Raw genomic sequence first — 22,414 nt, 5'->3', positions numbered from 1 at the left:
GTTAAATCCTCCATTTAGTTTGCATGAAACTTGTCTTGTACGTACACTTTTAGTATGGATTCCACACAATGTTTTGTAAATGAGACCACTGAGCTTTAATAAACTAGAGTAGGATGAGAGCTGTGGTGGGGACTATTTAAAGGCAAAGTACTGTAGGCGTGGAGTATTTAAACATGGACTGCAGGTAGCACTACTAAACTGTCTTTTTGATATCTTCTGTACTATTTTGTGTTTGACATCTTCTGTGTGTTTTTTTTCTGTCCATAGTTCGCTTCCCTCCCACAAAAATGTTTCGTATGAGGACCTGTTTGGCGCCCTGCAGCAGTATAGTTCCTGTCAGCAGCGGCTTGGACAATGATATGCAAACTGTTCTGCTCTTCAGAGAGAAATGGGCGTGAAGTTTAACCTTTTTTATTCTGGATTAATGGTGAAATCCTTGCTGCTTGTGATGTTCTTCACTACGACGCCCTCCTATCTTTTTCTTCTGGACTAAAACATTTAGGACGGTTAAAGATGTGGAAACAAGGACTTATGGCCAGCTAGTCTTCTACAATTAGCTCATGTTTTTGATAGCGACGTTACAGCATTTATGAAACATAACACTGCAAATCAGTGGGAGATGAGATGGCCCGACAGATGAACTTAAGTCTAGGAGGACTGTCTGTAATAACCTTGTTTTGAAAAATGTGCTTTATCTCCCCAACCTTTCTGTGTGTTCTTTGTCTATCAGTTTGAGAAATTGAATTTCCTTTAAAATAACAGAACCATTGCATCAGTCTTCAGTTGGCATTCTCTAAACAACTACAGCTACAATTTTGGATGAGTTTTCACTGTATTTAGCCTGGAAGAGGGTTTGGTGCCCCCCCCCCCCCCCCCCCCCCCCGCCCCCCAAAAAAAAAAATACCCCAATAAATTCTGCCTCAGTTACAACATGGAAATGAAATTGGAACATAATTTGAATTAAATTGCAATAAAGTTAGACACAACATCCACACCAGAATCCTGGGGATTTTCAGGTGCATTAGTGACGCCGCGTGAAGCCGGAGAAAGAAAGAGACACTGAGATTGGTCACACCTCCACAACCTGAAACGTCTCTGAAGCGGCCATCCAGGTGGATTCACGGATTAAACTCTGATGATCTAGCTGTGTGTGTTCTCACTTTGTTTATTTCATGTACCAGCTTCTAAATCTGAGCTTGACTCATAATTTACGCCGCAAAATACAAACACGAAGACGTTTCATTTGATTTATGTCCGATGACGAGCAAGCGAGAACACTGTGGTAGAGCAGCGCAGAGGAACAATAATAGAGCGATCCATAAAGCTGTTATCAGAGAAATAAGTTATTTTCTGATTGTTTCACAAAGATTACCTTTAGCAGGTAAACACGCCCATGGTAGCACACATCAGCTCCCTGCAGCCCCACTGCCGGTTTCCCTGTTTCTGTCTGAATTACATTACACTGCATTACAGTTTTCACCTCGTGCACCCCCTAGTGGCAGCTCGAATCCCTGGCCTACCATGATGGTGGACTTTGAATGAAGGGCAGTTACCAGTCGAGGCACAGAGCTTCAACAAAACCTGCAGGAAGCTTGAAAAGGCCAAAAGGGGAAAGGGAAATGTGGAAAAGAATTCTAAATTCAGCTGATGGGGGAGGCTCGTTTCTCACAAAACAAACACAGCATAAGTCTCTTATTATAACGCAATCACAGATTGCAAATATTCAGCGCAGTTCAAACAAACTCCCTCTGGAGTACTTAAGCATTAAACCTGTTTCTAATATGATCTGCCAAAGCACAAAATATAACCTTATAGGTGTATAAAGAAAAAGAGATCTTTTTACTTATTTCTCCCGAAAAAGGAAATCGGTGGTGCCCAGCTCAGCGTCTTTGGATCCCAGCCAGGGTTGCCGGAAAATGAAAAGCAATGTTGGATGCGTTGCTGGACGACAGAGCACACTGGCTCTCTGGAGCGGCTGCAGACTCGGTTCTCGGGGCTGTAGGTGTCCCAAGAAGTTGTAGTCCCAGCTGTATTGCATGCTGGGAGTTGTAGTTCGGCACCTTTGTCATCGCCCATTCTTTTTCCAAAAAAAAGTGTTTCAGTTTTTATGAAATAAAGTAAGACACAGAGAAATGGAAAGTTTATTCTTTAAAAGGAAAGGTGTTGGATAATGCAATTTGAAATCCAGCTGTCATAGCTAATCTTGACTAGCTGTCTTAACTAAATGGTGCTTCTCTACATTTTTCTGGGAATTTCACATAAAACTTAAGATTTTCACTACAATAAGTGATCTTGTTTTAGAAAAATAATATAAAAATAGTATAGAAATAACCTTTGTCTGTTGGTGGGGATATTAAGGGGTCCCAGCAGCAAAGTGTAAGGCAAATGGAAGCATGCAGATACAAGGGTAGAAAATATAAAAACAAAAATGGGAGACAGTACAGTAGGAGGCAATTATACTCTATAAACAATAATGTACAGTCATTAAAAATTGCATACTCCCCTAAAGACAGGTCCACTGAATATGGTGACTTAAAACAATATGCAGAACATGCATGTATATTTATGCATAAAAAACAGACTTTTCAAGAACAAATAGGTTGTGAAATGACAGCAGGGATGTAAACTATTATTGGGTTTGTAGTAGAATGAGATTTGTTATTGTATGTTTATTTGATGCATTGTCAACAATGCTGTTTCCATGTTCAGTAGATATTTGAATTTTGCAGGTGAAGAACTTGGGTTGGGGGGTTCAGATTAAGTGTAGATTACATGTTAGCGCTAATATTTTACTGACAGAAGCGAGGCTTCTGTCAGTCTTCCCCAGGGCAGCTGTGGCTACTAACATAGCTCACCACTGTCAGGGTCAAAGAATGCTGAATATTGAGTTCACATCCAAATAACTTCCAGCTCTCCCCAATACAGGTGAGGTTTAGCTGTTTTTGTGGTCTCAACTGTTGGGAAAGGAATCAAATGGTAACAGATTGGTCAAATCTCCAGCTACCCCGGAGTGGATCCAGCCATGGGCACAGAGACCCGAGGCCCCAAGGGCTCCCTGCCCACCAGCGGGGTCCTGACAGAGCCATAGAGCCCAGGCCCTGTAAAGCTGCTGCCAGGAGTGAGTCAGCACACACCCGAGCACCCAGCCCCAGAGACAGAGGACCACCAACGCACCAGCGGGTCAAAGCATCAGCCAACACAGGGTAACAGGGTGGGGGGGGGGGGGGGGGGGGGCTCCACACTTAGTGGAGACCTGAGATGTCCCAGGAGAGAGGGCAGTCCAAAACCCAACCTGACAAAAAGTCAAACAGAAAACCAGGTACACAGTCACATTCACTTGTTCCCACATGCAAACACTATTACCTGCACAAGGCCCTTTTCCTGGGGAGAGCAGAAGTGCCAGCCAACACCCATCCCCAGCCCAGACTAGGTGGCCCGCTCCTCCTCCAAGACTCAAACTCAAAATAGCAATTGGCGAACAGGGGTGTGAAAAAGACCCCAGTCAAATGTCATGTTACTGCATGTTGTTTTCAAATGCATTTAAACACCGTCTCCCCCCCCACCGCCCGATAGAATCGGCACTGAGAGTCATCATGAACCAGGACCGAGACAAGGAGCTAGAGCACACGAAGCCACACCCCCACCCCAGAGATGTAAAATGGGGGGGAAAAAATGGCCTGTATCTTTGCCAAAACCAAACTTAGATGTCACACAACCTAATATATTGACTTGATCTCCGCCTCTCTGCCTGTTCGGTAGCTTTTTTCTCTGCTCCCTGCTTGCTTGCATTTTCCTGCCTTTTACTTTTTATCTCTTAACCAAAACCACAGAAAGTTGGATTTAGTTATTTTATTTTTTTATTTGGATTTTGAAAAGATGCCTACCTTCACCACAATGGACTTTGACAAGCTTTTACAGAAGATAGCCGTTATGGAACTGAAAATCTATCGACTTGAAGTGAATTATGATGTAAAGGCCGCGCATGGAAATTAAACAACACTGCCTGTGATTCCGAACGGTGACCATCAGCCCAGCGACTCAGCGAACAAACAGTTCCCTGAGGCAAATGAGAATCCCTGGACCACTCTGGGTGCAAGACCAAAAGGATCAACGAACCCCACACCTAGACAAAGAAAACTGGCTGAGACTACAGAGAGATGTCCCAAGACAAGTGAAACAGCAGGCTGTTGTCACAACAAATGATAGGAGTAAACCTGCTGGAAATGCGGGAATTCCGTTACTAAACAGATTCGCTCCGCTCCAAAATGTGACCCAGGAGGATTTTGACATCAGAGGTACGTCAACGATTTTCGTTCTAAGACATCAGAGAAAAGACATGCCACAGGGCCGAGGACCCTGATATTATGCAGTGGATCTGTAAGTGGGATTAAACAATTCTGTAACAAAAAAAACACAGAGGTGTTGATTTATAACGATAGGAACTGTGGCCTGGTGTCTGATGTTTCAGACATCCTTCCAAGGATCTTGAAAGAATGCCCGACCTTGGAAAAACTCATAATACAAGCTGAAGCCCTGGGCGACGTCACCCGGGTAAGAAAATCAGAAGTATTGAAAGAGGATTACATTCGTCTGTTGAACTTAGTTGATAGCCTTAATGTCAAGGCGTTTCCCAGCGGGCCTCATGTGCCCATTCATTGTAGAGATGCGATTTTTTTTCAGAATTCTGATGCTAAACAAATGGCTGGAAAAAAAACATGCAAACAAACAATTGTAACCTTCATAGACAACTTTAACATCTTTTGGGAAAGAAGACATCTGTTCAGCAGCAATGGTTTCCATCTAAATAGGTCAGGTGCAAAACGGCTGATTTCAAACATCTTCTATTCTGTGAAACATGCAACATCAGCTTTGTTCCAAAACAAAGTACATCCAGTGCCAAAACAAATGATAAGCCCAGTACAGCCTGAACAAGCCAAGATAAAGATGGCCAGAAAGATGACACAGAAAGAGGCATTGTCAGAGCTACAGGAGGATTCATCACAGATCTCAGCAGGACAAAGAGAGCACCAAGAACCTTCATCGTCACGAACACCGGTCCAGACTGGACCCGCCTCCCCTTCTTCTCCACAAAGCCCAGAAGTTCCTTTTCTGAAATTTTCTCACAAAATGAACAAAGTATTTAAGATTGGCCTACAGATGACATCCTCTCCACATAGCCATTCTGCTGTGACTAAACCAGCATTTTCCAAAGGCCTCAGAGCCTCAGATCCTCCTCCACGCATCACAGAACATTCTGGTACTGAGGAACTCCAAATTACTTCGCTGTGATACAGCGGGCCCTGGCCACACGTTTATCAGACATGACAGTTTCCAGCATCAGCTTGGGCCTTTTGCCGGAGATTATGGAATATCTGTGATAATACGTGGCAGAAATAAGAAAAACAAAAGGATAAACAGGAACAAATACCTAAAAGTCATAAACTGTCAGATGCAACCTGTCACAGAGACATCAACCACTAAGTCATATAAACTGGGTTTATTAAACATTAGATCTCTGTCAGGAAAATCCCATTTAATAAATGACTTCATTATTGACAATAATCTTGATGTAATGTTTTTAACAGAAACATGGCTGCATGAATCTAATGAAGCAGCTATACTGATGGAGTCGACTCCTCCAAACTACAATTTTCTTTGTGAGAGCAGACAGAAAAGGAAAGGTGGAGGAGTGGCAACATTGTTTAATGATTCACTAAAGTGTAAAAAGGTGTTTTTGGGAAAATTCGACTCTTTTGAACATTTGGCTCTCCAGGTAAAGAGCCCGGTTCGAACTATGTTTCTGAATGTTTACAGGCCTCCTAAGTCCACATCAAACTTGAAAGGATTTTAGTGACCTCCTGTCTGTGATATGTGTTGATTATGACTGTTTAATTATTGTGGGAGACTTCAACTTTCACGTTGACAACCCTGAAGACAGAAGTGCAAAAGAACTGTGTGACACACTTAGAAACTTTGGTTTAACGCAACATGTTAAACAGCCAACGCACAAACAGAGACATATTTTAGACTTGATCGTCACTAAAGGTCTAAAGATTTCTAAGGTCAATTTAACTGATGTTGCTCTATCTGATCACTTTTGTTACCTTTGAAAGCATCATTTCCAGTGACTTGTTTAGCCAAAGGAACATCTTAAGAAAACGGACCTTTAAGGACAATGCCACTGAAACCTTTATTCAGGCTTACTCTGATACTTCAACCTTGGGCTGCAACTCAGTAGATGAGCTAGTAGATAACTTTCAGTCTAAAGTCTCAGACATCATTGACTGCGTTGCTCCAGTTAAAGAAAAAGTTCTTACTGGGAAGAAAAAAATCTCCTTGGAGAAATGCTCCAGCAGTTAGAGGTGAAAAAGGGAATGTTGAAAAGCTGAACGCAGGTGGAGAAAGACCAGACTCCAGGTTCACTATGACATGTCATCTATAAAGAGAGACTTTACAGATATAACTTACAATTGAAAAATGCAAGAGAATCTTTCTTCTCTGAGATCATAAACAAGAACATTAATAATGCTCGTGTCTTATTTGCCACAGTCGACAGGTTAACAAATCCTCCTGTGTCCGTGACTTCTGAACTCCACTCTGTCATGGTTTTAAGGTGTTTCGCCCACATGCAGACACAAACGGGACACGACAGTCAGTTTAAGATGTTTATGTAGGGAGTGCAAACAGCAAGGTAAATGATACGAATAACGAGACCTGAACGTCAAAGCGGGGAGACTGCAGAGAGAGGGAAGAATGTTACTGGAGGGCAAGAACCAGGAAATAGCCAGAATGTGCGCCGCTTACCTTTAGCTGGATAGACCTAACCGGGGGAAGGGGTGTGCCAAGGTAACTCTGTGAGCCTACTCTAGTTGGTGGCTAGTGGCTGGAGGGCGGCAGATGTTTTACTGGCGAAGGATCCGGAGCAGACCTCTGCGAAGGCGAGTGACAGATGGATTGACCAGAGAAAAACGAGAACCATCAGAATCCGGGAAGGGAACCTCGAGCCTAACTTCCAGGAAGCAAGAGGGGAGCGCCAGAGCAAAATCTGAGCCTTGTGATTCTGGAGGTGAATTCTTCGGACGGAGCGTCAAGGCAGGTAAGTGCTACAGCACCAAACTGTGGCAAAAACAGGACAGCCAGAATTAGTTCAAGGTCAAAGAGAAAAAAGCTTACAAGCAGGTTTCCAAGAACTTGGTCAGAGGCCACGTCATACCACGACTGGTTTAAGATTCAGGCGTCTTACATCTGTCCGAGCTCTGCTTAAGAAGCCAGAGGAAGCCGCCTTCAACCAGCTGCAGGTGTGGGCCACGCCCCCTCAGCCAACTAGAACCACCTGAGGAACAGAGTTAGACCAAATCTATCATTTGCTCAGATTCTAGTTCATCATTAATCAGTTTGCAAAATAATCAGTCAGACAGTAGACCTGATATATTAATTGAAATACAACAAACGCTTTACAGAATAAATATGATGGGGTTAGTAGTAAATTTTGTTTGGGTTCCGGCACATAACGAGATTAAAGGAAATGAAATGGCAGACAGAATGGCTAAGGAGAGTACAAATAAGGTAAGGGTAGATATTAATGTTAGTTTTGGTATAACAGAAATAAAGGGTATAATTAAACAAAAAGCCAAAGATAGGTGGCAAAAGTTATGGGATGAAGAAAAGAAAGGAAGGTGGCTTTATAAAATACAAAAGAGAATTGGACAAATGAGAATAACAGAAAGAAACAGGAGAGAAGAGATAATTATTTCACAGCTTAGCATGGGACACACTGGATTGAATAGATCATTATTTTTGATAGGTAAACATCAGACAGGGAAATGTGACTGTGGGGAAGATGAGACTGTGGAACATGTCATTTTGAATTGTAATAAATATTGGATTCAGAGAAACAGGTTGACAAGTAAACTTAGTAACATGAAAATTAAACTTGATATTGTTGATTTATTGCGAAAGGAATCAGGAAGCAGAGGATACCAGGTCATATTTGAGTTTTTGAAACAGAGTAGGTTGTACAATAGGATATAGGTTTTTTTTTTCTGTCATGCGGTCCACACTCCATACCAGTTGGTGGCGGTAATTGCTCACCTAAACGTTATTTGCCAACCGCCAATAAAAAATCAAGAAGAAGAAGAAGAGTTAGACCAAGGCAACACAGAGAACCCTGACACACTCCACCAGGGCCTGCAATGAATTTGCTAACTTCTTTACTGAGAAAATCCTAAAAATTAGAGGATCACTTTGTACTACCATATCAACACCAGAACCAATTCTGTATTCAGCTGGAACTATTTCTAACAAAATGTCCCAATTCAGCCAAATAAACCACAAAAGCTTAGAGCAGATCATTCAGCAGCTAAGTTCCTCCTCCAGCTGTCTTGATGCTCTACCCACAGTTTTCTTTAAGAAAGTTTTGCCTGTCATAGCGTCTGATTTGACTCAGATAATAAACACGTCCCTTCTGTCAGGTGTTTTCCCCCAGTCCCTAAAACAGCAATTATCAAACCACTGCTGAAAAAGAACAATTTAGACAAACTTCTACTCCAGAACTACAGGCCCATCTGAAACTTCCCTTCTATCAGTAAGATTATTTAAAAAGCTGTGTTTCAACAATTAAACATCTTCTTAACAACGACCAGCCGCTTTGACGTTTTCCAGTCAGGTTTCCTCACCACAGTACAGAGACCGCCCTTATCAAGGTGTTTAAAGACATATAAATACAGACTGTGGAAGAACCACCGTGCTGGTACTATTTGATCTCAGTGAAGCAAAGGACAGGGACTTTTTTGTATCAGTAGGTAACCTTACATCAAAGATGACAAAAATCACATGTGGGGTTCCCCAAGGGTCCATCCTGGGTCCCCTCCTCTTCAATATCTACATGCTCCCTCTAGCGCAGATAATAAAAAACAACAACATCAGCTACCATAACTATGCAGACGACACACAGCTCTACATCACCATGTCACCAGGTGACTATGGACCAGTTCAGGCACTGAGTAAATGCCTAGAAGAAATCAATGCCTGGATGTGCCAAAATGTTCTTCAGTTGAATAAAAACAAAACTGAAGTAATAATATTTGGACCAATAGGAGAGATCAAAAGTTAGCACACAGCTTCCGTCGCTTCAGCTAGGAACCACTAATCAGGCCCGAAATCTGGGTGTAGTGATGGACTCAGACCTGAACCTCCAAAAGCATCTAAAGACAATTACAAGGTTGGCTTTCTATCACCTGAGGAACATTTCTAGGATTAAAGGACTAATGTCTCAGAAGGATCTGGAAAAACTAATCCATGCGTTTATTTTTAGTCGAATTGATTACTGCAACGGTGTTTTCACAGGTCTGCCTAAAAAGTGGATCAGACAGCTGCAGCTGATCCAGAACGCTGCTGACCGCATCCTCACTAAGACTAAGAAAGTAGAGCACATCACCCCAGTTCTAAAGTCCTTACACTGGCTCCCTGTATCTCAGAGAATAGATTTTAAAATACTTCTATTAGTCTATAAATCCCTGAATGGCTTAGTACCTAAATACATCAGACTTGTTATCAGTGTATCAACCCTCCAGACCACTAAGGTCTTCTAGTTCCAGCCTGCTCTGCGTACCTAGAACCAGAACTTAACAAGGAGAAGCAGAATTTAGTTCCTATGCTCCACTGATCTGGAACAAACTTCCAGAAAACTGTAAAGGTGTGGAAAGCCTGAGTTCCTTTAAATCAAGATTAAAACACATTTAAAATTGCCTTTGACTGTTCTAGTTAAACTGTTTTTAATGTTCTTTTTTGTTTCTACATTCTATCCCTACTTGCTTTTTTTCTGTTTAATTTTCCTATATTTTAATCATGTAAAGCATTTTGCATTGTCTCTGTACTGAATTGTGCTATATAAATAAAATTGTCTTGCCTAATTTAAACATTATCCATCTTTCTCATCGTAATGTAATTTTGATTTGTTCAAACATTAAAGTAAGATCATCACAGTCATTTTCACCATAGTTTATTCTAAAAATGCGCGATCTCTTGTTCCTTATGTAAATACATTCATGAATAAGACATTTTTTTTTAACTTTGTTGGATCACACTTCCACTGTAAACCTTTTTACAGATCTCACAAATATTTTGATATTGGTTTAACAAAAGTGTAATGTTGGATTAGGTAAAAATCAATGACATCACTTTTCTTCTTTGTCCAAGGATCAGTCTCTCAAGTCTTTTTGGGGAAATTTGGTTCTCCAATCAGGGGTTTGTTCTTCGTACGTCGCTAACTGAGTTAGCTGGATTTGACTGTTGACGATTTGGCATGATCTTGGATCGTTTGGGTCGTCGAAACTCATCTTGGACTTGCTTTCATAGCAACATGTGCGCAAGCTCGCGAGCAGGCTTATTTCATGTAAACACGATTAGATCGCAGCTGTGGAGGAGATAGGGAAGTCTGTCGTAGCCATGACTTCGGTAAAGTCAGAAAGATATTCACAGATTCGGCTTTTCCGGATCAATAACTCATCGGCGGATGATTTATTCTACAAAACAGACGCCTCTCTGTAACCACAGCAAGGCAGGCAGTCAGCTACAACCGTAGTTTCCTCAAAACGAGTCTCCCACCGCGCTGGGAGAATTACATTGGGCCCTATGCAGAGCTCGCGGCTCCGCAGATGCTTAGGGACCGTGTGCAAGTTGCTACCCCAGAAACATAATCATAGAGAAATATTCAACAGCGTCACCAAGGAGAGGTGGATTATTATTAAATTCATTTTATATGTATCTGATCTCATGTATATCACACCACATTTATTGGATTTGAAAATAATAAATTTTTTGAGGAATTTCCCAAAGCCTGAATTGCAAATGGCACCTGTATTTTATTATTAAAATAAGTATAAAATGAGCAATGACTACACCATAGATCATTGTAGTGCCACCAAAGTCATCATACACATAGATAACCTCATCTAGTTTATACTAAAACTCTTACTTTGGGAAGATGGGCCACAGATATTTCTAATATTCTCCATGTAACATTAAGGGCATAAAGTATTATCATCATCCACAAAGTACCTTTTATAAGTTGTAGGGTGACAGAAATCACATCTACACCTTATCAGATTTATTTACACAGCAACACTTGGCTTGTGAATTTTGACTCTCAATTCTGAGGATTAATTTCACATAAAAAATAATACAAATCTTTCTCCATCGTTTTTATTAGCAGTACTCAGTTTGAACTGCAGGGATCTCTAAGCCAACACTCTTGCCCTGGAAACCATTTTCACCACTTTTTTTTTCTTTACAAGTATAACATTAACTAAAAGTCAACATGGCCCATCTTCCCAAAGTAAGAGTTGTAGTATGAACTAGATGAGGTTATCTGCGTGTTCTACAAGTTTGGTGGCACTACAATAATATATGGTGTACTTATTGATAATTATACGCTTATAATAACAAAGAAAAAAATCTAAAAAGAGTTTAGCACGTTTTCCCAAAGTAAGAGTTGTAGTATGAACTAGATGAGGTTATCTATGTGTATGATGACTTTGGTGGCACTACAGTGATCTATACTGTACCTATTGGCTATTATATGCTTGTAATAACAATAGAAAATGTCAAAAAATAAAGTTAAGCACATTTTCACAAAGTAAGAGTTGTAGTATAGACTAGATGAGGTTATCTATGTATACTACAAGTTTGGTGGCACTACAATGATCTATAGTGTACCTATTTGCTATTATATGCTTGTAATAACAATAAAAAAATGTCAAAAAATAAAGACAAGCACATTCTCCCAAAGTAAGAGTTGTAGTATGAACTAGATGAGGTTATCTATGTATACTACAAGTTTGGTGGCACTACAATTATCTATACTGTACTTATTCAATTCAATTCAATTCAATTCAATTTTATTTATATAGCGCCAAATCATGAAACATGTCATCTCAAGGCACTTTACAAAGTTGGCTATTATATACTTGTAATAACAATAAAAAATGTCAAAAAATAAAGTTTAGCGTATTTTCCCAAAGTAAGAGTTGTAGTATGAACTAGATGAGGTTATCTATGTATACTACAAGTTCGGTAGCACTACGATGATCTATACTGTACTTATTGGCTATTATATAGTTGTAATAACAAAGAAAAAATGTAAAAAAATAAAGTTAAGCACATTTTCTTAAAGTAAGAGTTGTAGTATGAACTAGATGAGGTTCTCTGTGTGTATGATGAGTTTGGTAGCACTACAATGATCTATACTTATTGGCTATTATATGCTTGTAATAACAATAAAAAATCTTAAAAAATTTAATTTAGCACATTTTCCCAAAGTAAGAGTTGTAGTATAAACTAGATGAGGTTATCTATGTGTATGATGAGTTTGGTGGCACTACAATGATCTATGGTGTAGTCATTGCTCATTTTATACTTATTCTAATAATAAAATACAGGTGCCATTTGTCATTCAGGCTTTGGGAAATTCCTAAAAAAATTATTATTTTCAAATCCAATAAATGTGGTGTGATATACATGAGATCAGATACATATAAAATGAATTTGATAATAATCCACCTCTCCTTGGTGACGCTGTTGAATATTTCTCTGTGATTATGTTTCTGGGGTAGCAACTTGCACACGGTCCCTAAGTATCTGCGGAGCCGCGAGCTCTGCATAGGGCCCAATGTAATTCTCCCAGCGCGGTGGGAGACTCGTTTTGAGGAAACTACGGTTGTAGCTGACTGTCTGCCTTGCTGTGGTTACAGAGAGGTGTCTGTTTTGTAGAATAAATCATCCGCCGATGAGTTATTGATCCGGAAAAGCCGAATCTGTGAATATCTTTCTAACTTTACCGAAGTGTAGCCATGTCCATTTTTACGACAGCAACCTGTTGCGGAAGGTGCAAGAATAATTTGCAGAGTTTTTCGAATTAATTGCGTATTGCGCAATAGACAGGATCCTTTAGAGCAGCGCGACAGTGTAATTGTTGAGAGATTTTTCTTGGTTGCTGTTATAAACAGACAAACATCATTTAACAGTGGCTTTTAAAGAGGAAAAAGTGGTGTTAGAGCCATAAATAGAAAATATTTAAGTTATTTGTATGATGGTTTGCTTTTTATATTTATCATATTCAGTAAGAAAATTTGTTCAGTCCATTTTATTGTGAAGTTTAGTTTTACTTTGAAAGGCTTGCTTCCTGTAGAGCCGTATATTGTATTAGAAAAAAACTATGTAATGATTATAGATAAAGATTTTTTTTTTGTTAAAATTCCCAGTTTGCACGCGTCCTTTACTTCCAGTGTCTAAGGAATGACACTAAAATTTAGATCTCTTGACATAACAAGTGCCTTTTTAAAATACAGTATAATAATTAAAGGCTACCGTTTTGTAGAATATTCTTGTATTTCACTTTTACTTGTCCCCATGTTCTAGTGGGTCCCGTGGAGGCTCTGATATAAAAGAACAAAGTAAATATGAGATTATTAAAATGCAAAAATTCATACTGTAGAAAGTGATAGAAACATCTACCATGGACAGTATTTACGCATTTAATTTGTCTGCTACTTTTTGCCAGCCCTCTCTCCTGGCTTTAACAGACTTTGAGGTGTTCCCTGTCATTTTAATTAATGGCTCAAATTTGGCATAACCTTCCATTAAAAGCTCGTGTTCTGCTTGGGAGAGAAACTGTGGGCGTTCTTTGCTGAACAGCCAATAGCAGCGCTGCTGATCAATGTTTCTACTATCGACACATTTCCCCTTTTAAACAAACGCATGAACGCGCAGTTATCTCAGATAACTCAATCCAGTGATACTAATCATAAACAACAGGTGTGTTCGAAGAACCCAGTTAGCCGGATCATGATTAGCCGGATGAAATCATCTTGGATGTCTCATTTGATCTCGGATGTTTTTAGCAACGTACGAAGAACGGCCCCCAGGTCTTAAGAATGTCTGACAGAGACTATATATATATATATATATATATATATATATATACATACTATAAACCAAGTATTAATTTTATTCTTCTTTATTAATGATGAAGAATATGCTGCTCTAACTCTCAGAAGGGTCTTTTTTTTTTATACAACAGTCTTTTCAAGATCAGGTAGGACTCCTCTAGATGTGTAGAGCACCATTGTTTAGCACTTCAGTTTCCTAACATTGTGCTTGAAAGAAGGCAGCTCTAAATTAAACCATGGAGCCAGCTTCCAATGAAAAATTACCTTCTTTTTCAAGGGTACCACCATCAAAGAAAGTTTCAATTTGTGAATGGGAAGAAACAACATTGCTACATTAAAGGCTACTTTAAGGTTATCACATTCAGTGTCAACATAAATGTTAAAATCCCCCATCATAATAATCTTGTCAGTGTTTAACACTAAATCAGATAAGAAGTGTGAAAAGTGATGTAAAAACTGAGAGTAAGTGGACGATACAAAACAAACAAAAGAGGTTTTATTGCTTTGTAGTTTGGATGAGGGAAACTAAGGGTTAAATGTTCAAAAGAATTGTAGTTAATAATTAGCCTGGGACTAATTGATAAATCAGACTGAATAATGGTCGCTGCTACTCCTCCTCCTTGTCCTGTAATTCTGGGAATATGGAAATTAGAGGGAGTTGACTCATTCATACTAACGTAGTCATCTTGCAGCCAGGTTTCTGTGAGACAAAATTAAACAATCTGATTATCAGAAATTGATTCATTAACCAACGGTCTTTGGAGGGATAGATCTTATATTTAATAAACATGTTTTGTTTTATTTTTTGGCTCAAGCTGAGTTGTAGTGAGTTATCAGTTTTTAATCTCTGTATTTAGTTTTGGCTGTAGTCAAGACACTGTTTCAATAGGGTAATGGGAGGGTAACAGTAGACAAGCTGCAGAGAGGTGTGTTAAACTACGGCTCTGCTTCCTGGACAGGACCCTGGGTTGTCAGTATTTTGGAGAACGGTGAAAAAGAAAGGCTAAGAAGGAACATCCCACTGGGCGGCTGTGCAGGTTCTGCCACGAACCTCTCAAGCAAGGCCCAAACTGTACACACATCCACACTGAGTTCCCTGGTTTGGCAGGAAGATAAATCTGTTGTCCTGCTATAGTGTTTTTCTCTGTACCAGTCTGAGGGGATTGACATGGGCAGAGTTCTGTTGGTCCTCTTTTAATGAGATAGAGAAGAGGAGATGGGCAGCTGAAAAAGACAAGTGGTTGCTGGCTGATCTGACAGCCATAGCCTTATGTTCAATGTACATACTGTAAATATTCTGACTTTTAAATAACACTGTGTTCTTCTCATGTTCTGTATTGCTATATGGTAAATTACTGTTACCTTTTACTATAAAAAAAATACTTTCCTATAGCAAAAGGTACACACACACACACACACACACACACACACACACACACACACACACACACACACACACACACACACACACACACACCTATTTCTCTGGTGCCACCACTGGTCTACGTATATACGGTTGTACCCACAAAGATGACCTAACCAAAATCCCATAATAAGCAATCACAGTTTACATAAACTCACAACCCACAGGTATTGATATATGTCAAATCATGTTCTACACCCCCTCCTCGCAGATTTAAATAAACTCTCAGATGGCTACACAATACGCCCCAACTACTGTGTATTGTTCTTATTTTCTCATGCCATATTGTTAGAGAATGTGTATAACAATAAACAGTTCAAAAATGGTGGAGAAGTATGTTTCTCTCGGCCTCAAGAGGGCAGTAGATGAGTGAACAACCGAATGTTTTTCTTTTTCCAGAAGAAGAGCTTGTTATCGTCCATCTTCTCTAGAAAAGGTCCGCGAACAGTCTGACTGGGGAAGAATAAACTGCCATTATGGGAGCCGTTCTGGGACTCTGTTCCATGGCTAGCTGGGTAAGAACCTTTTTTTATTTTTTTGTTTAACTATGAACGTGAATGAAATTTGTCACGTGCCGTTGCTGGTATGATATACGGTTTCTACATGATTGAGTAGTTTTAAAGACGAAAAAGCCCCGAGAAGACGGGTGTGTGACGAAAATTGATAAGAAAGAAATGAGAGCAAAACCATAGAGGAGGAAGGCTCCTGTCAGTGAACAAAAACCTCTAAGCAGAAATCCTGTCTAGCATTGTGGGTATAGGCCCTAAAGCCGCGTTGTTTTCACCAAGTGGTGACGCAGCCCATAATATTCTGCTGCTATGGTGACTGGGTAAAATGCGCAGCTCTAGCACCTTAAGCCGTTTATGATGTAAACAGACAAATGATCGAATTTTTATTCCACCTGTGCCGTCAACCGCACAGCCACCTAACTCCACACGACAGGAAACCATGTTAGCATGTAATGGCCTCACTGTTGCACAACTAAGAAGGGAAAGATATGCCCTTTCTGATGTCATTTGTTTACGCAGATCCCCTGCTTGTGCGGTAGCGCCCCCTGTTTGCTCTGTCGATGCTGTCCCAGCGGTAATAATTCCACCATGACTCGCCTCATCTACGCCAGCTTCCTGCTGTTGGGAGTGGCTGTTGCCTGCATCATGTTGATGCCTGGCATGGAGAACCAGCTCAAGAAGGTAATGATTTCCTTTCTCAGTCATGAAGAAATATCTCAAGACTGTATGTCTAAAATAAAATCTTAAAACATGTTTCTGCTCCACCAAGTTATACAAAAATAATAGAATTTCGACTTGAGTTATGAGCTTTAGAAAAGTTTTCAGAAGTTGCAGCCAGCAGAGATATGTCTGTTGATTGACAAGTGTTTATCTGATTATCTTTTCTTGTGAATTTGGATGAGTAATCAGAACCTTTTCTGATTATATAGCTAGAACCCAGCAAATGTTAGTGCATCTCTTCTTGAACAGTTTAGAACAAAGTGGCTGACATATAGATTTTATCAAGACATTTCTGTTTAACCATGATGTCAGCCTCTGCCATTTTTTTATTCTAATATTTTACATTTGGTAATTGGTTTGACTGCGTAACATGTCTTGTAGCATGAATCTTTGCTGGAGCTTTTCTCTTGACTTGAAAACAACAAGTCTATCCACCTTATTTTCGAACGCGAAAGTAACTATGTGTCCAACTTAATTTTTTTTGTGTGCGCCACTTCCATTTCAGCGCTTCCCTAGGCCAAATAACATTAGCTTGACTGAATTGGTAAACTGTCAGTTTACAGACAGTTTTTGTAAAAACCCTGTGCTAGTATCTGGGTTACCATTTGTAAGGCACAGTCAAAATCTAACAGCATTATTTTTTTTTTTGCCTGGCATAAGAGAATAAATGGGTTTTCATTTTTAAAGTCAGATTTTAACCACATTATACATTTATAAATGTCACAGTCCCAAACTAAATATTTAATTACACAGCTAAATGATTACTTTGTAAGCTATATATTAAATTGCGAACCAAGCATTTCGTTTTCAAATTAAATATTTAATTACAATTAAATGTCTAGTTTACAAACTAAATGTTTTCTTTAGAGCTAAATATATAGCTTGTTAATTAAATGTTTAACTTGGAACTGTGACTTATTTATACATTTATGAATAACAAAAATATGAAAAAATATAAATTTGTCATTGTATAACTTTACAAACGGAACCCCATACTAGCAGGGATGAAAAATATTCAGATAATATACAGAGAACACATCTTAAAGATGGCTGTCTTCATGTGAGAGCATACGTATTATCAAGACGGACACAAAGTAAGTAATTAGAGTTAAAGTGTTTTTAATGGAACTTAGCAGCCCAGCCACTTTTCTGGTATCGTGTGGTCTTCTGTCTGTCTTTTGTCCACAAAATGAAAAGAACATATGGTCGCTTCGGTGGTTTCTCCAAATTTTAAAGCTTTTAACCACAGGCGAAGGGATTTCTCGTTTTTCAGCTGGGGGTAAAGGAAGTAGGGCGCCTCGCATCCACAGCTCTTGTTCACGGTCAATGATTAAAACACTCCAGCTCCACCTAAACCTTTCTTTTACACACGTTATTATGACAGCCTCTAACTGTACAAACGACCCCTTTCTTCCTCAAAGTCATAATGACAAGTAATTTGGTACGAATTAATGAGCATACGTCGCTTTTCAGCTAGCTAGCCCATGACAGAAAGTCTCGCACAAAAAACCGTCAACTCGCTGTCTCCGTATTTCTGTTGAAAATAAGGTGGATTGTGCATGTCTCCTGTACTCTAGTACCCACAGCCCTGCGGCATGGGCAGGCATTGGGGGGCCGTGCCCACCCTGGACTGTAAGCTGTGTTTTGTTTTTTACCTTGAAGTGGCCAACTTCCTATTATTCCTATCTCAATTATTCAATCATACAATTCAACCAATCAAATCAACCACTGAAGACAACAGGATAGCCAATTACAGCTAGAGAGGGGCAGTCACTAAGTCACACATTCGTAGCCTGCAAAGACGACTGTGCTCACCGTCAGTGTCGCTTTTGTGGCATGGATGTTCTGACTTATTTCCAAACAAATACAAGAAGTGACAACAGAGCAAGCAGGAAGCAATGGCATTGTTGGAAACGTGACCACTGAGGTTAATGCTGGAGTAAACAACCATGCTGGGAGGGTTAGCTAGGACAGCTTGGGAACACAAGGAGCAGAACTGTGCACTCTTCCAAATGGAAGAAACTTGGGTTACTTGCAGGCAGAAGGGACAAACTGCTTTGTCTTGATTGTTGTGCTGCCTAGCTGCTGTAGTTACAACCAGGGTGCGATTTGATGGGGGGGATTCCCCCCCCCCCTCTGGTTGTGACGTCCCCCCCTCTGGTCATTCGTGTTTTATCCCTGGGGGGGATACATTCCTCCCCTTTCTGATCTGAATTAGTAATAATATCAGGGGTTTAATGTTCTCCGTCGCTGTGAGGGACTCTCGTTATTTGGAAAATGAGCGCAAAATGTTCCGTGTAAACTTTTTATTCAAGATTTTAAACAGAAGCTGCGCTTAACCAATGAAATCTTGCAGAGCTAGGACATTAGCCAATCAGAAGGAGAGTAGGGCGGGTCTTTGCAAAGCGGAAATCTACCAGTCTGAGGTTTATCGGTGTTCAATCATTTTACCTTTTAAAAGAAAATCTCAAACTGACCACAGATGCATGAATGAAAGTAGCGGTAGTCAAAGGTTTTCTTTGGATTTCTGTAAACCAGCAGGTCAGAAAGTTCAGTGCATAAAACAGCTGACAACAACTTCCCTCGATAAGTGTGTCTGTTGCTGTTATGTTTTATTTAAAACTGAAAGAGTAACGCTTAGCTCGGCTAATTTAGCATGACGCGCTTCTTTTTTTTAAGAAGAAGAAGGAGGGTCGGAATGTGAAACGATGTCCCGGTTTGACTGGGTCTGATTCGGAAAAAGTAAAAAAAAAAAATCATAAATATTATTCCACCTGCGCTTTTCTGTAACAAAGAAGGTCGTGGAGGGGCTGTTGACCATCTCGGGCAGTCAATGAACGAGAGGTGGGGACACAGAGTATATAGGATTGATTTATATTGAATGTTATAGTAGAGTTAATGTACAGCTGTGAAGAAGATGATGTAATGATGCAAGCTGCTGTCTTTTGAATTAGCTGCAGTTTATGGAGGGTTTTGAAATTGTAAAGTGGAAAGGTGAGTGGACTGTGGACCAGTTTGGCAAAAGTGCGAAGGAAGAACTTGCTTGATGCTGCAAATATGAAAGTTAACCAGGTGATGTTATGGATGTGGAAAGTGAAGGAGAGGATGCAGAGGGCTGTCCTTGATGGTGCAAAGGCTCTGAAGCTGAAAGGAGGAAGAGATACAGGAATTGTCAATGGAACTACCAGATTTGGTTAAAGTGGACTTTGCACAATAAGCAAATGAGCTTACTAAGGTGGCATGACGTCCACGGCCCAGGAATATATGGGCTGACGAGAAAATGTTTTCAGTCAAATTGATTGTTTTTGCTTTAACCCCTGAATATGATGGATTTTTCAAAATTGATATTAATACATGTCTTGTGTCTTTCACATTTGTAAATTATTTTTGTTGTTTGTATTTAAAGAGTATTATTACGTTTTCTGCTCAAAGCGGTTAAAGTAAATTAATACCCACTCCTGATTCCCGACAGTAGATGGTGCAAGTTTAAAAACAAAAGTCTAACCCACTGGATCTAGCTAGCTACCTGAAAGAGCACCTGCTAGCTAACCATTATTAATAAAACTTTGATTCATTAATACAACTTTTGCAATTATCCCCCCCCCCTCTGGTTTTTTTGCAAACCGCACACTGGTTACAACTAAAGATTGACCAGAATATTGGCGGCCGATATTTGCTCTCCCCCCACCACCCATCCCCCCACCCCGTATCGTTATGGGCCTATACGTGGATGCATTGGCAGATCAATTAACGCATTCAGCCGCCATACGTTGACATCATCTGACGCGCATACATTGCTGGCGCCTCCCTGGCAGAGAGCGGCTGGTAATGTTGTAAGACTGATTGCCAACAACAAGAGTACGTTTTCAACTTTTATTGTATTTGTAACCGTCTAATTTTGGTGTATTTGCCCTTTGAATGTCTGTGAGGGGGAAGAAACAGCGTCTGTTTCGCTGAGAACAGAGCAGCCGAGTGATGCAGAAGTTTTACTTTCACTTTTATTCACTGAAACTCTCATGTCAACATTGATTTTTTTTTTTTTTTTTTCAAGTGATGGTTGAGCCACTTAAAGTCGGTATAAAACTCTTTTCCCACTGTCTAAAAACCCATGTCTGATCTCCAGCTGGCCACTGCTGCGTGAGTGTGTGTTGCCACAAAGAATCATGTATGTGCATGAAAACAATCACCAGGCTCTATTGGCATTTTCAGATGTCCTACAAAAATACCATTTGCTTTTCTTGTCACAAATCATCAAAAGTCTGTCTGTTGGAAACAAAAATCCACCTTCTTGAATCCATCACTGAAAACAGATGGCTGCCTTATTCTTGGAAAACACATTTTTGTTAGACAGACCCATTGAAATTATCAGAAGCAGGTCCCAAATGTAATAAAATTAAAATTTAATAAAGTTACACTCAAAAATCTAAACTCTGGCAGATGAAGAAGTAGGAAGAAAGAAAGGCAGGTAGTCTTCTAAATCTAATTATGTATAAAGAAACATGGTAGAGACAGAAACATAAAGAGACAAAAATGGACTAATATGAAAAAGATGGAGAGACAGAGGATGGTGGCTTGTTTAAAGCTGTATTTTGTGATATTGATGGAAAGCTAAGTGGAAGAAACACAGTTCAACGTTCAGTTTGTAGATAAATATGTCCTCTCTTCAAAAGTGAAGACAGTATGTTGATACCTGCTATTATTTCTTGAAAATTTGTCTCCAAGCGGCACAAAGTTTGCAGCAAAATGCCAGTCCTAGAGTGGAGAGAAGAAAGGTGTTTTTTTTTTTTTTTTTTTTTTTTTTTTTTTTTTTTTTTTTATCAAAAAATATATTTAACATGTCATGGCCACAATTTTCCCTCTACACTCATCATATCTGCTCAATTTGTAGTCATGTCCATCTGCTTTCAGAAAATATCTTCAGAATTACTGTCTTATAGTTTTGTGTCAAAGTTGGTTTGTTCAAACAAAAGTTAAAGAATTCCAAACAATTCAATGCAATTTTAGGTCCAGTTTGCTCTCCAACAAAGAGAGGCGCACACCATTTTTAACTCGTCACTTTTTACATCTTAGGAAGTATTAATATGAAAATTTATATCATCTAAAATTTTACAGAAAGCTTTTACCGTTTTCCCAAAGCGGACAGTTGTTTGTGTCCTTAATTTCCATTATAAAACCTGATCCTTCTGGAAGCTTCTCTGTTTCTCTCAATCAGTTACACCTGTCAGTGAGTTCCCATGGAAACGGAGCTCTGCTCCCAAGAGGTTAGTAGATGTCAGCAGCCTCGCCATCTCAATGAAAACACATTTTTAACTTGCCCTTATGGCCACAATATTTGCTTAAGGGCCACCATTTTCGGTCAGTTTGGTGACTGATTCTGCTTCCAGAAAATATTTTTATAATTGCTGGAGATCTTACAGTTTTTTTCCCAGGCCCCTCCTGATTGCACAACATTAATAAAAACAACAGAATGGTGTACGTATTTTTTGCCTTTTGAATTTCACACATGGTATTAACTATATTTGTGAGGATTTTCTATATAATTCCATACATATATGGTTCTGTCTGTCTGTCTGCAGCTCCGGCTGTCTAGGCTGAATTGTCTGCCATTATTTTCAAAATGGGAACATCTTCCCGACGTCCCTAGTCCCTCCCTTTCCGCTTTGTTGTCAAGATGGCGTCCGTTTAGTGCGAGTAGGGTCCATCGTTACACACTGCATTTTGTGACCGTTTTTATGGGGTCATCCAGGTACCTTCTGTGCACTGACATTTTGTGTTATCTACACTATATACTTAAGACTAAGTGTTCAAAGTGTAGA

The 22,414-nt window shown here is 39.7% G+C and overlaps 2 protein-coding genes and 1 long non-coding RNA gene across 4 annotated transcripts in view; 2 read left to right on the top strand and 1 right to left on the bottom strand.

Annotated features, from left to right (window-relative positions):
* Positions 1-876, top strand: part of nus1 (NUS1 dehydrodolichyl diphosphate synthase subunit) — an 81,337-nt gene extending 80,461 nt beyond the window's left edge. For both annotated transcript variants that reach the window (XM_036148779.1, XM_036148777.1), the window contains one exon: positions 268-876. In XM_036148779.1, coding sequence (XP_036004672.1) covers positions 268-358 — 91 coding nt within the window. In that variant the 3' untranslated portion in view covers positions 359-876. The remainder of the gene's footprint in view (positions 1-267) is intronic.
* Positions 877-6,612: 5,736 nt separating this feature from the next.
* On the bottom strand, positions 6,613-21,917 carry LOC118566499. The gene is made up of 3 exons (XR_004933078.1): positions 21,722-21,917; positions 21,289-21,350; positions 6,613-7,333 (listed from the first exon to the last, which is right to left on the bottom strand). It is a non-coding gene; the product is annotated as an uncharacterized LOC118566499 (long non-coding RNA).
* Positions 15,744-22,414, top strand: part of serinc1 (serine incorporator 1) — a 43,147-nt gene continuing 36,476 nt past the window's right edge. The window contains exons 1-2 of the mRNA XM_036148766.1: positions 15,744-15,884; positions 16,398-16,559. Of these exons, the coding sequence (XP_036004659.1) occupies positions 15,846-15,884; positions 16,398-16,559 (201 nt within the window). The 5' untranslated portion in view covers positions 15,744-15,845. The remainder of the gene's footprint in view (positions 15,885-16,397; positions 16,560-22,414) is intronic.

The sequence above is a fragment of the Fundulus heteroclitus genome, chromosome 16 (genome assembly GCF_011125445.2).
Source record: "Fundulus heteroclitus isolate FHET01 chromosome 16, MU-UCD_Fhet_4.1, whole genome shotgun sequence".
Taxonomy (NCBI): domain Eukaryota; kingdom Metazoa; phylum Chordata; class Actinopteri; order Cyprinodontiformes; family Fundulidae; genus Fundulus; species Fundulus heteroclitus.
Note: the sequence above shows the minus strand (reverse complement) of the source record. Positions and strands in the feature narration are given on the sequence as shown.